Source organism: Zingiber officinale, chromosome 1B (genome assembly GCF_018446385.1).
Source record: "Zingiber officinale cultivar Zhangliang chromosome 1B, Zo_v1.1, whole genome shotgun sequence".
Taxonomy (NCBI): Eukaryota; Viridiplantae; Streptophyta; class Magnoliopsida; order Zingiberales; family Zingiberaceae; genus Zingiber; species Zingiber officinale.
In genome coordinates, this window is record NC_055986.1 from 34,234,650 (window position 1) to 34,248,818 (window position 14,169).

The 14,169-nt window shown below is 36.4% G+C and overlaps 1 protein-coding gene across 1 annotated transcript; it reads right to left on the bottom strand.

The window, feature by feature from the left end:
* Positions 1 to 8,782: 8,782 nt before the first annotated feature.
* LOC122054669 (ADP,ATP carrier protein 1, mitochondrial-like) lies at positions 8,783 to 13,569 on the bottom strand. Its single transcript, XM_042616112.1, has 4 exons — positions 13,433 to 13,569; positions 10,333 to 10,858; positions 9,355 to 9,726; positions 8,783 to 9,268 (listed from the first exon to the last, which is right to left on the bottom strand). The coding sequence occupies exons 2-4, from the start codon at positions 10,837 to 10,839 to the stop codon at positions 8,972 to 8,974; spliced, it is 1,176 nt and encodes a 391-aa protein (XP_042472046.1). The 5' UTR covers positions 10,840 to 10,858; positions 13,433 to 13,569; the 3' UTR covers positions 8,783 to 8,971.
* Between the last annotated feature and the right edge of the window lie 600 nt (positions 13,570 to 14,169).

Genomic DNA, 14,169 nt, shown 5'->3' on the forward strand with positions numbered 1-14,169 from the left:
GAATTCTGTTATTTTTCTTTCTTTGTAACCAACGGCAAAGGTTATAAAAAGGTGTAGGTGGTGGCTCCTAAAACCTAATCTTATTAATTTTCTCTCTTCTCCTCCTTGTGGTCGGCGCCCCTCCCTTTCCTCCTCGCCTAGGGTCGGCCACATCTCTTCCTTGTGACCGGCGCCCCTCCTCCTCCACAACTAAGGCCGGCACCCCCCCCTCCTCTTCCTTGGTGGGGGGTGGCTTGAAGAAGAGGAAGAAGAGGAAGAAGTGGAGAAGAGGAAGAAGAGGAGAAGGAAGAAGAGAAGAAGGTGCCCCATCCTAGAGCCTCCTTTTGTGGCCGGCGGTTTGAAAACCAAGAAGAGAAGGAGGGTGGTGTTGTCTTGGTAGATCATCGCCCACACGACGTCCAAGAAGAGGAGAGGAATACAGTAGAAGATCAAGAGGTCTTTAGCTACAAAGAAAAGGTACAACCAGTTTTTTTATTCCACTGCGTAATTAGTTAGTTTTCTTTGTTTCGTTCTTGGAATACCAACATAAGAAGCCAGCGCTCTTGTACTTCGATCAAGGTTTGCTTTGATCATTCAAGAACTTGCTTGATTGATCAAACACATGACTGATCAAAAATGCAGGTTGTTAGGAAAGGTTCTATTCTTGTACAATTTTTTGTACAGGGAAATTGAAACAAAATGGAATTCCAGCGCCTTCAAGTGGTATCAGAGCAAGTTTTTTGGTTCTGTGTGATTGGTTTTCAATTAAAGTATACACTGCTCATACATAAGTTTAGGTCAGATAATAGTAGGATATGCAAAAAAGATTAACTATGTGGTTGTAGGCGTCCTAAGTCCAACTATTATGGCTTTGTGTGTTTGTGTGTGATTTGAACCCTCGGGTATGTCGAGGTTGTTGTGTGTGCATGATTGTAATAATTAAATAGGGTCAGTCGCCGTATTATTATTTTTTTATATTCTGTTCGATCTAGATTACATGTAAATTCCTTTGTGAAATATAGGATCGATAAATATAAATTTTATTTCTTTTTGTTGCGGCTTGTATCCTTGCTATGCATGGTGCTATTTTGAGGACCGGAGGCGCGGCGGAGAAGGAAGCGAGATAGATGCGATGGCTTGATCCATTGGTGGCATATTGGAGGATAGCGATCCATTGGCGACATATTGGAGGACAGCGTTGGATGAGACCATAATAGTTGGAAATTTTATTTCTATATTTATTGTCTTTATATGTTGTTTTATGTGTTGTGATGTGTGTTGTGATATGTGTGCATGTTAAAATTCCTCAATTTAAATAACTAAGTAGGAGAGGGATTATTTAAATAAACCCCACGGTCTTCATTACTGGTTTGTAAGTGATGCATTCAAACTTGCGCGTTGGCTTTAAGTGCATTCCTCCATATTGGATGAATTTTTTTATGGATCACTAGATCAAACTTCCTCTATGGATCATTATAGGAAATTAATTAGGTATGTGTGATCTTCTCCATCTGAAGGGGCACAATCCTAATTAATGGACTAAGTATCAAGTAATGGTATATGCTTAGGCGCATTTAATAGTATCCTCCCCATAGGAGTCATTGCTATTATTTTTGTGACCGAAGATGAACCAACTATTAATTTTATTTGTCATAAAGTTACGTTGACAAGATAATAAAATTAATGGGTAAAACCTCCTCTTACAAATGTTTGAATTAGTATACGTCAACACTATCGTGGCATACGAAATTCACAGTGTTTTGAGGTGTTGGTGAATTCAAATTTTATTGTTTGAGGAATCAATATTATTTTAAATTCTAAAGTTTTGACTAAATATTTTATTTTGTGATTCTCAAGATTTCAAAATGGCTTTCAATCCTCTTGTTGTTATTTTAAAAGAAAACAAACTTACTGGTCCAAATTATATTGATTGGAAATGAAACTTGGACATTATCTTAACTGCTGAAGAATACAAGTTCATACTTCTTGAGGTCTGTCCTAGCGTGTCTGATAAGGATTCTAGTGAAGAGGAGATAGAGAGACATAGGAAATGGTTCAAGGCAGATGAGATGGTGCGGTGTTACATTTTGGCTTTTATGTCAAATGTGCTGCAACATCGTCATCAGACCCTACCCACTGCCTATGACATGATGTGTAATCTCAAGGAACTCTTCGGACACCAGAATCGGGCTGCCAGGCAGGGCGCCATGAGAAAGGAGAATAGTAAAGGTATATCTTATTCATTAGTTGTTGAAACATGTTTAGCGGTGTTATCTACCGGTACTTGGTGTGTAAATACGGGAGCCACTAATCATGTCTGCAATTCATTGCAGGGGTTCCAGAAAACCCGATGACTATATGAAGGGGAGATCACCGTCTACATAGGCAATGCTATGAGAGTGGTGGTTGTTGAAGTGGGAGATATTTATTTATCTTTTGATAGGAATAAAACTTTGATTTTAAAAAAATTGTCTTTACGTACCATGTTTTAGAAAGAACTTGATTTCAGTTTCTAAATTATTTATGGATGGATATTCTATTTTTTTTTTTATGACAAAGTGGTTGTCAAGAAAAATAGGGTGGTTATCTGTTCTGGTATGTTGGTTGGCAATTTGTATACTCTTAATCTAATAACTCCCACGATGCAACAAATGAAAATTAATAACACATCTTCTAATTCTAATAAGAGAAAGCAACCTTAAAAAATGAACCAAACATATCTTTGGTATCTAAGGTTGAGTTATATTAACTTAAGTAGGATTCAAAGGTTAATAGCCGATGGACCTTTGGGTTCATTGGTAGTGGAAAACTTTCTGACCTTCGAGTCTTACTTGGAAGGAAAAATGACCAAGAGGCCTTTTAAGGTAAAGGGGTATAGAGCCAAAGAAGTGTTGGAATTGGTTCATTCTAATTTGTGTGGGCCTATGACTATCAAAGAAAGAGGTGATTTCAAAGATTTTGTCTCTTTTATAGACGACTATTCGAGATATGGGTACATTTACTTGATGTGTCGCAAGTCTGAGTGCTTTGATAAGTTCAAAGAGTTCAAGGCTAATGTGGAGAAACGTCATGGTAAAAGTATCAAGACACTATGGTCTGATCGTGGTGGAGAGTACCTCTTAGAAGAGTTTAGGAGTTACTTATAAAAAATCGAGATTCAATTCCAATTGTCTGCACCTGGTACACCCTAACAGAATGGTGTGGCAGAACGAATGAATATGACTCTTATGGAAATGGTTAGATCAATGATGAGTTATTCAGAATTACCAAATTCATTTTGGGGATATGCTCTGGAAACGGCGGCATACATTCTGAACTTGGTACCTTCTAAATCAGTACCCTCTACTCCCACAGAATCATGGAATGGGCGTAAGCCTAGTTTGAAACATATTCGAATTTGGGGTAGTCCAGCACATGTGATAAAGGGAGACGCTAATAAGTTGGAATCACGTACAGAAGTTCGCTTGTTCGTCGGATATCCTAGAGGAACGAAAAGTGGTTTGTTTTATAGTCCTAAAGATCAGAAGGTCATTGTTAGCACTAATGCCCGATTTTTAGAAGAGGACTATGTAATGAACCACAAGCCCATTAGTAAAATTGTTCTTGAGGAAATATGAGAGGACACTTCTATTTTAGTACCAACGGTACAAGATGAGATACCACAAGTAACTACAACACGTGTCACAAATGATGCACAATTACAGGTACTGCCTCGTCATAGTAGGAGGGTTGTTAGGTAACCTGAAAGATTCATGTTTTTTGGAGAGTCTTCGGACTTGATCCCTGGTAAACACATGAACATGATCCTTGCACATATGATGAAGCACTCCAAGATAAAGATGCAACATCTTGGCAAAGTGCAATGAACTCTGAAATAGAATCTATGAATTCTAATCAGGTCTGGGAACTTGTAGAACCACCAAATGGTGTAAAAGCCATTAGATGTAAATGTGTCTACAAAAGAAAAAAAGGAATAGACGGGAAGGTGGAAACCTTTAAAACTAGGCCAGTTGCGAAGGGATATAATCAGAAAGAGGGAATCGATTATGAGAAAACTTTTTCGCCGATGGCCATGCTTAAATCTATCCGGATTCTTTTATCTATTGCTGCTCATATGGATTATGAGGTTTGGCAAATGGATGTCAAGACAGTTTTCCTTAACGGAAGTTTTGAAGAAAACATCTATATGAAGCAACCAGAGGAATTCATTGCGAAAGGCAAAGAGCATCTTGTATGTAAGCTCAATCGGTCCATTTATGGACTGAAGCAAGCTTCGAGATCTTGGAACATCCGATTTGATGAAGTGATCCAGTCTTATGGATTCATTCAGTGTTTGGATGAGTCTTGTGTATACAAGAAATGTGTCGAAAACGTGGTGGTATTTCTTGTACTATACATAGATGGCATTTTGCTCATTGGCAACAATGTCAAAGTGTTGTCAGACGTAAGGGTATGGTTGTCCAAGAAGTTTGATATGAAGGACTTGGGAGAATATGAACATATTCTTGGGATCAAAGTAATAAGGGATCGCAAGAAAAGGATGTTGTGCTTATCCCAAGTTTCATGCATCGATACTATCCTAGCTCATTTTAGCATGCAAAACTCCAAGAAAGGTTTTCTACCTTTTCGGCATTGAGTACCTTTATCTAAAAGGATGTGTCCTAATACATCAAAGGAGATAGAGAAGATGAAGGCAGTTTCTTATGCTTCGGTTGTAGAAGCCTAATGTATGTGATGCTATGTACGAGACCAGATATCTGTTTTGTCATGGGCATGGTTAGCAGATATCAAAGTAACTCAGGACCAGGACTTTGGACTGTCGTAAAGCATATATTAAAGTACCTGAGAAGGACTAGAGATTATATGTTGGTTTACCAGACAGATGATTTGCTCCCTGTGGGTTATACGGATTCGGACTTCCAATCAGATAGGGGCAGCAGTAAATCAACCTCGAGGTATGTGTTTACTTTAGAAGGTGGAGTCATAGCATGGAGGAGTGTTAAGCATAAATGTGTTTCAGACTCCACCATGGAAGGTGAGTATGTGGTGGCTTCTGAGGCAGCCAAAGAAGCTGTATGGCTCAAAAATTTCTTGATGGATTTAGATGTGATTCCTGGTTTGCCCAAAGTTATCATAATTTATTGTGACAACAGTGCTGTAGTAGTAAACTCGAAGGAACCACGAGCCCATAAGGCAAATAAACACATTGAGCGCAAGTACCACCTGTTACGAGACATCGTAAAATTAGGAAAGGTTGTTGTCGGCAAAATTACACCAGCAGATAACCTGACAGATCCTTTCACTAAGGCCCTTCCGGCGAGAGCTTTTGATTGGCATGTTGAGGAGATGAGAATCAGATGTATGGCAGCATTTATGACAGCATAGTCTTTTAGTATAAGTGGGAGATTGTTGGGATATATACTATAAGCCTAGCTTTTGTATGAACATCTGTTTTGAAATATTTTGAAATGAGAATCACTTTAGTCAAATATCTACATTTTATATTTATATATATATATCAATGCAGTTGTCTATTTAATTTATATTGTAGATAACATGGTGTGTGGTGCTACACAGAATATCATGTTATCGGTTCCTTATAAATTATAAATAATAGCTCACAACCAAGATGGATATGGGCAAACCATTGGAACGGTTGTAGTGTAATTTGGTATTATTTTGTCTTGACTATAAAATTACAGTAGTACACTATGTGTATATTGAGCAGGACCATTTGAGGTTGTTTGATTTATACTGACTATATAAAAAATCATAACCTCTGTTATTATGGATGTGCGTCCTCTTAATCCCTATATAATAACAAGCACGTATACTTAGTATTTATTTCTTTAACTTATCAATGGGTGAGATTTATTTGTCAAATCAATAGGTCCGATGAGTTGTGAGATAGTATTATTTATATGGTATGTTGTTGATTATAGAAGAAATCTGTGTCCTAATTATTTAGGTTAATGATGTCCCCTTGAGGAGCTCATAAGGATTATCATGTAAACCTTGCAGGTGGACTTAGTCCAGCATGATAATAAAGTTGACTGGTACTACTCTTGGAATCAGATGTTAATTAATTAGGTTGTCAGTAACTCAATTAATTAACGGATATACGATATCTTAAACACGGGGAGATTAACACACTCATGATAAGAATGAGCTCATATTGTAATATGGGATTGGTGCGGTAGTTCGATAATAACCCTTTAGTGGTATGGGTTATTATTGATGCACTTGAGTTGGGTGTTCGGGCCGAACACAGGAAGCCCAAGCCCATCAGGAGGCCTAAACCAATTCCTTCTCTAGGTCCTTGTTGTAGCATCTATATAAAGCCTCGCATCCACCCATCCATAACTAGTTTGGTTTAACTTAACTTCGTTTGGTTTAACTTGGTTTGGTTTAACTTAACTTAATTTGGTTTAACTTAACTTAGTTTGGTTTAACTTGGTTTGGTTTAACTTAACTTAGTTTGGTTTAACTTGGTTATAGAAAGAGAGATTTTTTCTAAACAGAATTTGGTTATAAAAAATAAAAGGAAGATTTTTTCTAAACAGAATTATGTTATTTTTCTTTCTTTGTAACCAAGGTGTAGGTGGTGGCTCCTAAAACCTAATCTTATTAATTTTCTCTCTTCTCCTCCTTGTGGTCGACGCCCCTCCCTTTCCTCCTCGCCTAGGGTCGGCCACATCTCTTCCTTGTGGTCGCCACCCCTCCTCCTCCACAACTAGGGTTGGCGCCCCCCTCCTCTTCCTTGGTGGGGGGCGGCTTGAAGAAGAGGAAGAAGTGGAGAAGAGGAAGAAGAGGAGAAGGAAGAAGAGAAGATGCTACCCCATCCTAAAATCTCCTTTTGTGGTCGGCGGTTTGGAAACCGAGAAGAGAAGGAGGGTGGTGTTGTCTTGGTAGATCGTCATCCACACAACGTCCAAGAAGAGGAGAGGAATACAGCAAAAGATCAAGAGGTATTTAGCTACAAAGAAAAGGTACAACTAGTTCTTTTATTCCGCTGCATAATTAGTTAGTTTTTTTTGTTTCGTTCTTGGAATACCAACATAAGAAGCCAGTGATCTTGTACTTCGATCAAGGTGTTCTTTGATCATTCAAGAACTTGCTTGATTGATCAAACACATGACTGATCGAAAATGCGGGTTGCTAGGAAAGGTTCTGTTCTTGTACAATTTTTTGTACACGGAAATTGAAACTGAACGGAATTCCAACGCCTTCAATTAAACGATCTCAAACGAGCTTTTATCGAATCGAACTTTGAATAGCCCATGAGCGACTTGGTTCATAACTATAACTTGACCTCTAAATTTTAAAAATAAAATCTTATTAACATAATCAAAAACTTAAAAAAATCATCAAAATTTTTTAAAAAAAATTACCTTGCGCACAATCACGCGGCATAAGGTGTGTCGCACTGTGCACACACATAACTTTATATATAAAAAGTTACACTGTACACACACGTAACTTTATATATACTAGTGATCGTGCAGACGTGTCGCGTATGTAATATAATACATTGAAATCACATTGACCCTTTATAATGAAATTATATTAATTAAAGTATTTTAGCATTAAAATATTAAAGTAAAGTCATTAGTAGAGTCATTAAGGTAAAGTACCTGACTTTTGAAAATCTGAATTATTTGAGTCTTTGAAAATCCGAATTGTTTGAATTTTCGAGTGTCATCCTTATGGCTTCCCGATAAAAAAAATTAATTTAATTTAATATTATACTTATCTTAGTAAAAAAATTAAGAAAAGTATATTTTTTAATATTGTTGGTTTAAAATATTTATAGAAGTTCCTTTGATAATAGTATTATCAATTCTAAGATGTGGAACTAAAGAGAACTATATTTTTTTTTATATAAAACAACCAGAGAAAATTAATGATGAGAAAAAATCATAATAATATGCCGCAGCTGAGTCTCGAACTCTAGATCACTGATTATTTCACTTGTGAAATTACTAATAAATCTTGAAATTATTTTGAGTGTGAATAGAAAAAAGGATATTAACCTAAATTTATTTTAGGGTTCATTAAAATTAATAAAGAAAAAGATTTTTAATAAAATAGAAGATAAAGTAACACTGCACGACTGTGTGCGCAACGTGTGTGTATAAAGGCAAAGCTATAAAGGAATTTATAGGACAAAAGGGGATTCATAGAACAAACTGAAAGTAACAGGCAAGTTTAAGTTGATTGTTTATAGAAACAAAAATATTAACCATGAATTTTCTACCACGTCAAATACTGGGAAAACTATAAAATACAAATACAAATAAATGGATTTATTCGAAGTTACAAGCTAAATAAAGTTAGCAATTTGAAAATCGAGCTGGATTATATTATTCACTATTAGAAAAAATAGTAGTATTGATAAAATTACCGACGAAAAAAAAATCCCATTAGTTGGATTATATTTCTATTATTAATTTCATAGAAAATCTACTTTAAAAATCATTCTTTTATGAATTATTTTTTCATTTATATAGATTTATTTGAACTAAAAAAATACATAAATGAAGGAAATCTTTTCTTATCTATAAACAAAATGTAACCTAATGGATTATATTTATTTTAAAATTACAAGATAAATTAGAAAAGAACTTGTAATTCTGATTCCAATTCTCTGATTCCAATTCCGAGTATATCAAGTGGAACAATTATTTTTTCCATAATATAATTCAAATATCAAGAAGAAATCTCATTAAACAGATGAAATATCTACAACATATTTTGCCAGAGCACACTGAGGGATCAACCAGCAAACCTGAAGATCTAATCATTCATCAAAATCTGAAGCGAGCATAATTAATGTTTAATGTTGAAAAAATTCCTCAAAGTTGCAATTTAAGTTTAGTTTCAGAAAAAATTGCAAAACTATTCGAACCTAACAATTCAAAAACAAAATAAGATGGTAATTGAAAACTAAACTAATTTTTCATCATCGTCAGATCTCAGAAAATATCATGACTTAAGCACCACCCGAACCATACTTCTTTCCAAAAACTATTAGTTGCAGCTTGTCATAGCCAGCAAGCACACCGGCACCAGCAATGGCTCGGAGAATGTTAGCGCCTGCACCCTTGAACAGAGATTTCACACCCTCTTTCTTCAAAATCTGATTAAAAGCGTCGAGGGAACTCTTGTACTTGACAGCTTCTCCGGAGGTCATCATCATCCTTCTGCGAACGGTATCAATGGGGTAAGATGCAAGTCCAGCACCATTGGTGATCACCCAGCCAAGGGCAAAGCTAGCAAAGAAGCTATCCTGTAAACATTCAATAGAAAAAGATCAGAATGAAATTGTCAATCACATAGAAAAGATCTTAAATCTGATCAACTAGTTAAGTATACCTGTAATTTTCCGGTGAGTATCACTGGCTTCAATGAATCATACATTCCGAAGTAGAGGCCACGGTAAACAATGATTCCAACACACGAAATATTAAATCCACGGTAAAGGCCAGCAATGCCATCAGACTGATAGGTTTTCCTGTAGACATCAATGAGGCCATTGAATTGTCTTTCCCCACCCTTTTTAGCAGCTTTTGAATCATTTGCCAAACGAGTTCTGGCATAATCCAGAGAGTAGACAAAAAGTAAAGAAGAGGCTCCAGCTGCTCCACCAGAAGCAAGATTCCCACCAAACCATTTCCAATATCCATCCTTATCTTTCTTGAAGTTGAACATCCTCTTAAAGTAATCCTTGAAAGCAAAGTTCAGAGCCTGACAAGATAGTAGAAGGTCGTGATAAGCATGTATTATTTAAAAAAAAAAACATAAATGTACATGTACATGATGGCACTGACGAAATGCTAACCTTTGAATATATCATTAACACCAATAAGGAATCAGTCTAACAGATGTGAATAAATAGAAAATATTAACTTCATGAATAAAGTATCTAAGTTAGATAATTTAATTCATTGCAAATCAGAGCAATTAGCAATTTCATAGGGCACGTCATGCTACTTAGCCAAAGTGCAAGCAACTTGTACACGAATCAAGTACTAATCCACAGCTTATGTAGAAGAAGCAAACAAATACAACAAATAATTTCATGGTGAAGAAAAAATTGGATTCCCACCTCTGAGCACAAATCAAGTACGTGACATAAACTAAATGCTTTCTAGCTCCATTTCCAATCAAAGATTAAAAGTGTCAAGTGTTGTGCATAAAATAAAAAGTAAATGATCAAGAAATGGTATAGTTAATGAGAGCCCATAAAATTGCATCTAGGTATCTCCATTTGTCACTAAAAGATTGGAAATCTTGTATAACAGAATGAGGTGCTATGACTGAATTAAAACTTCAAAAGTAAGTATATCTGACCTGAGTTGGAAAATAACGAATGACATTGGCAGTGTTGCCTCTCCACAGTGACACAAAACCTTCATCTTTGATTGTTCGTCTAAAGCAATCTGTTATGCCCTTGTAGGGTTCAGCAAGACGACCAGATTTTATCATCTCATCTTGGTTCTGGATTAGAAGTTTCACACGCTCAATGGGAGCAGCAGCTGTTTTGGAGACTGCAGCAGAGACTCCACCCATGAGAAAATCAATAGCAAAACCTGCAAGCCCTTTCTCTGCAGGTGCATTCACGAAAATAGGTGATGAAGATGACAGCATTGATACATCATATGAAGTTCTGCACGCCGACATAACTGGACTTTGATGTCGGGCATTCATGTAGTTCACAGTTGTGAAATAGCTTTGGTATACCAAATGAGGCTTGAGGATACCAGCAACACTGTGCACGTCATGAGAAAATCTATAACCAAGCTGGGATTGGCAAATGGTTTTTTGAGAGATATTTGGGTGGCTAACTTGATCAGCCATGACTTGCTGAGAATGAAATCTACACATAGGACAAGCAACAGCCTCATTAGTATAAATTGAGATATCAACATCGGCATAATCTAATTTAATTTATCATGATAAAACTCTTAAATATATACACAGATACAAACATACATATATTCAATGGAAAAAAGTTAGAAATAGAATAACTCTTCTTTTGTAGTGTTACTCTGCAACAAAATCAACACCAGCACAAGGGGTTTAACATTGTTTTGCCTATATCCGATGGATACTTTGTATATGACCAATCACTACCACCCATTATCCACTAAAGTGTTTTTTTTCCTTTTGATCTTAACAATGAAATCATTGAGATTCTGAAATTATCATAGAGTTAAATTGTAAAACATTGGCATGGTAAACTCTGAACAAAGAGTATGTAAACCAATGATGTTATAAAGGATAATTCGGTGCACAAAACTTCCACTAATGTGGGATCTCAAAGAAGGGTCGAACCACATTAGGTCTATTGTACACAATCTTACCCTACATTGCAAGAGGTTGTTTCCACAACTCAAACTCATAACTACAAGGTCACACGGCAACAACTTTACCATTGTACCAAGGCTCCCCTTCAAAAACCAATGATGTTATACAACAACAACAACCAAACCTTATCCCACTAGGTGAGGTCGGCTATATGGATCCTTTTATGTCATTGAGCTTTATCTCCTACTATATCATCATCTATACTTAAAAAAAAAACAAAAGGCAGCCCGGTACATGAAGCTCCCGCCATGCGAGGTCCCGGGGAAGGATCCATTATACGCAGCCTTACCCTGCTTTTTGCAAGAGGCTGTTTCCAGGATTCGAACCCGTGATCTTTTGGTCACATGACAACAACTTTACCGTTGCGCCAAGGCTCCCCTTCATCATCATCTATACTTAAATAAATTTTATCTTGTTTTATTGTTGCTAACCAAGTCTTTCTTGGTCTTCTTTTTCCTCGTTTGATATGCATGTTTGTCATAGTTTCACAAAAAAAACCAATGATGTTATAAAGAACAAAAATATACAAACTTTAATGTAAAATGTTAACAATCTTAAGCACATAAAAATGAGACCTTTAATATGAACACCTAAGCAAAAATGTAAGGAGACAAAAGAAAATGGTTTTGGAAGGAAAGGACCGAGTATAAAGATCCAAAAATCCATAATAGGAAAACATTATACAAAATATTAAACAAACAGATGGTATAGTTGGAGCAAAATTGATCAAGATACTTAATGTCACAAAAACATGACTCATATATTGAAGAAATGATGATCGATGCAAAAATCTTTGATGCTTTAAAATTTGATAAAAAAACACAATATAATAATAAATTTCAGTGGAACAAACTGAATTCACAATCGTACAAGTGCAACTAAACGAATTGGCAGCCAAGAAGAGGGGAAATCTCTTCTTTGTTTTACTATTTAAATATGCCAAAATAGACAGATTAGAAAGGTGTGCCAAAATAAATCCAGTATCAATGAAGTTCAAACTACAAGAAACAAACTCTGATGCTCCAAAACTAAAAATTAATATACAAGAAAAATATGAGAACAGAACTATTTCAATCCAGGGATAAGCAATCAACATGAATCACAACAAAATGGGTAGAACCCACTTCAGATCCAGCTATCCCACCTACTTCAGATCCTCTATCCATTAAAGTTCTTTTTTTCCTTTTGATCTTAACAATGAGATCATTGAGATTCTGAAACTATCATTGGGTTAAATTGTAAAACAAACAGCATGGCTAACTCTGAACAAACCGTAGGTAAACCAACGATATTATAAAGAACAAAAATAGCTATACTAACTTTAATGTAAAATGTTAACAATCTTAAGCACAAAAACTGAGGTCTTTAATATGAACACCTAAACAAAAATGTACGGGGAAAAATGGTTTTGGAAGGAAACGACCAAGCATAAATATCCAAAAATTCATCGCAGGCCAACATTATACAAAATATTGAACAAACAGATCGTGTAGGTGGGGCATAATTGATCGAGATACTTGATGTCACAAAAACATGACTCCTCATAATATCGAAGAAATTATGATCGATGCAAAACGTCTCGATGCAATAAAATCTGATAAACAAATGATGGCATTTAATAAAATACTTCAGCGGAACAAACTGTATTCACAGTCGTACAAATGCAACTAAATGAATTGGCAGCCAAGACGAGGAGAAATTTCTACTTTGTTTTACTATTTAAATATGCCAAAATAGGCAGTTTACAAAGACATGCCAAAATAAACCAAGTATCAATTGAAGGTCAAAACTAAAAGGAAAAAAAAAAAACTCTGATGCTCAAAATCTAATAATTACTATACAAGAAAAATACGAGAACAAAGCTATCTCAATCCAGGAATAAGGAACCGACATGAATCACAACAAAATGGGTAGAACCTACTTCAGATCCAGCTATCCCACATAGGCCAAACAAATTCTACAAAATACTATCGTTTTGCAGCAAAAGGCATAATTACCGATCGGAATCACGAAACTAAACCCAAATCACACACAATTTTAAGGAAAGAAAGAAGAAGAACTACACAAACCAGAGATGGCTTACCAGCACACCGAATCGGCAAGCGGGAAATGCTCCCTCACTATTCGTGGCGACGAAGGAATGGAGCAACCACACGGGGAAGACGCGAGAGATCGAAGAGACGAGGATGTGGAGCCTATTATATATACAATAACCTAGGGTTTCTTGTCTACTTTTCTGCGGATGTCCGTAATAGGGATGGCAAATGGAGGGCAGATCCGTCCAAAAAAAGATGGACCGGAGATGGATAAGTTATGGATCGATTGTGATCGCGATCTAGTCACAATTGATTATAATTTTTCCATGGATTCATCGTCCCCCAGGCTATAGTTTATATTTGGGCGGATGGTTGGAGGTTATCGGAGGTGGACAAGTGGTCAGGTAGCCTGCGCCAAGCGAGGGGCGACATCCGAGTGGCCTCCGGTCATCCGTTCCGGCCCAAACTATAATCTGGAGGCAGTAAATTCAGGAAAAAAATCATAACCAATTGTGGTTGGATCGTGACTATGATCCATCCATAATTGCAAGTGGTTCATCTCCTAATCCACTTTTTTATGGACTAGGAGATCTAGGCTCTCGCAAATGGGTAGGATTTGGATTTGGATTATATACACCGTATTAATCATCATCTATTAAATTCATCCTCGTACTCATCTCTATACCAATTGGGTAACTCTCCATGGATTGGTTGTGTTGCTTACGAGTTGCAGAATGAAACAAGGGTCAATTCCCGGTGAAGCCGGGAGAAATGCCCTCCTATG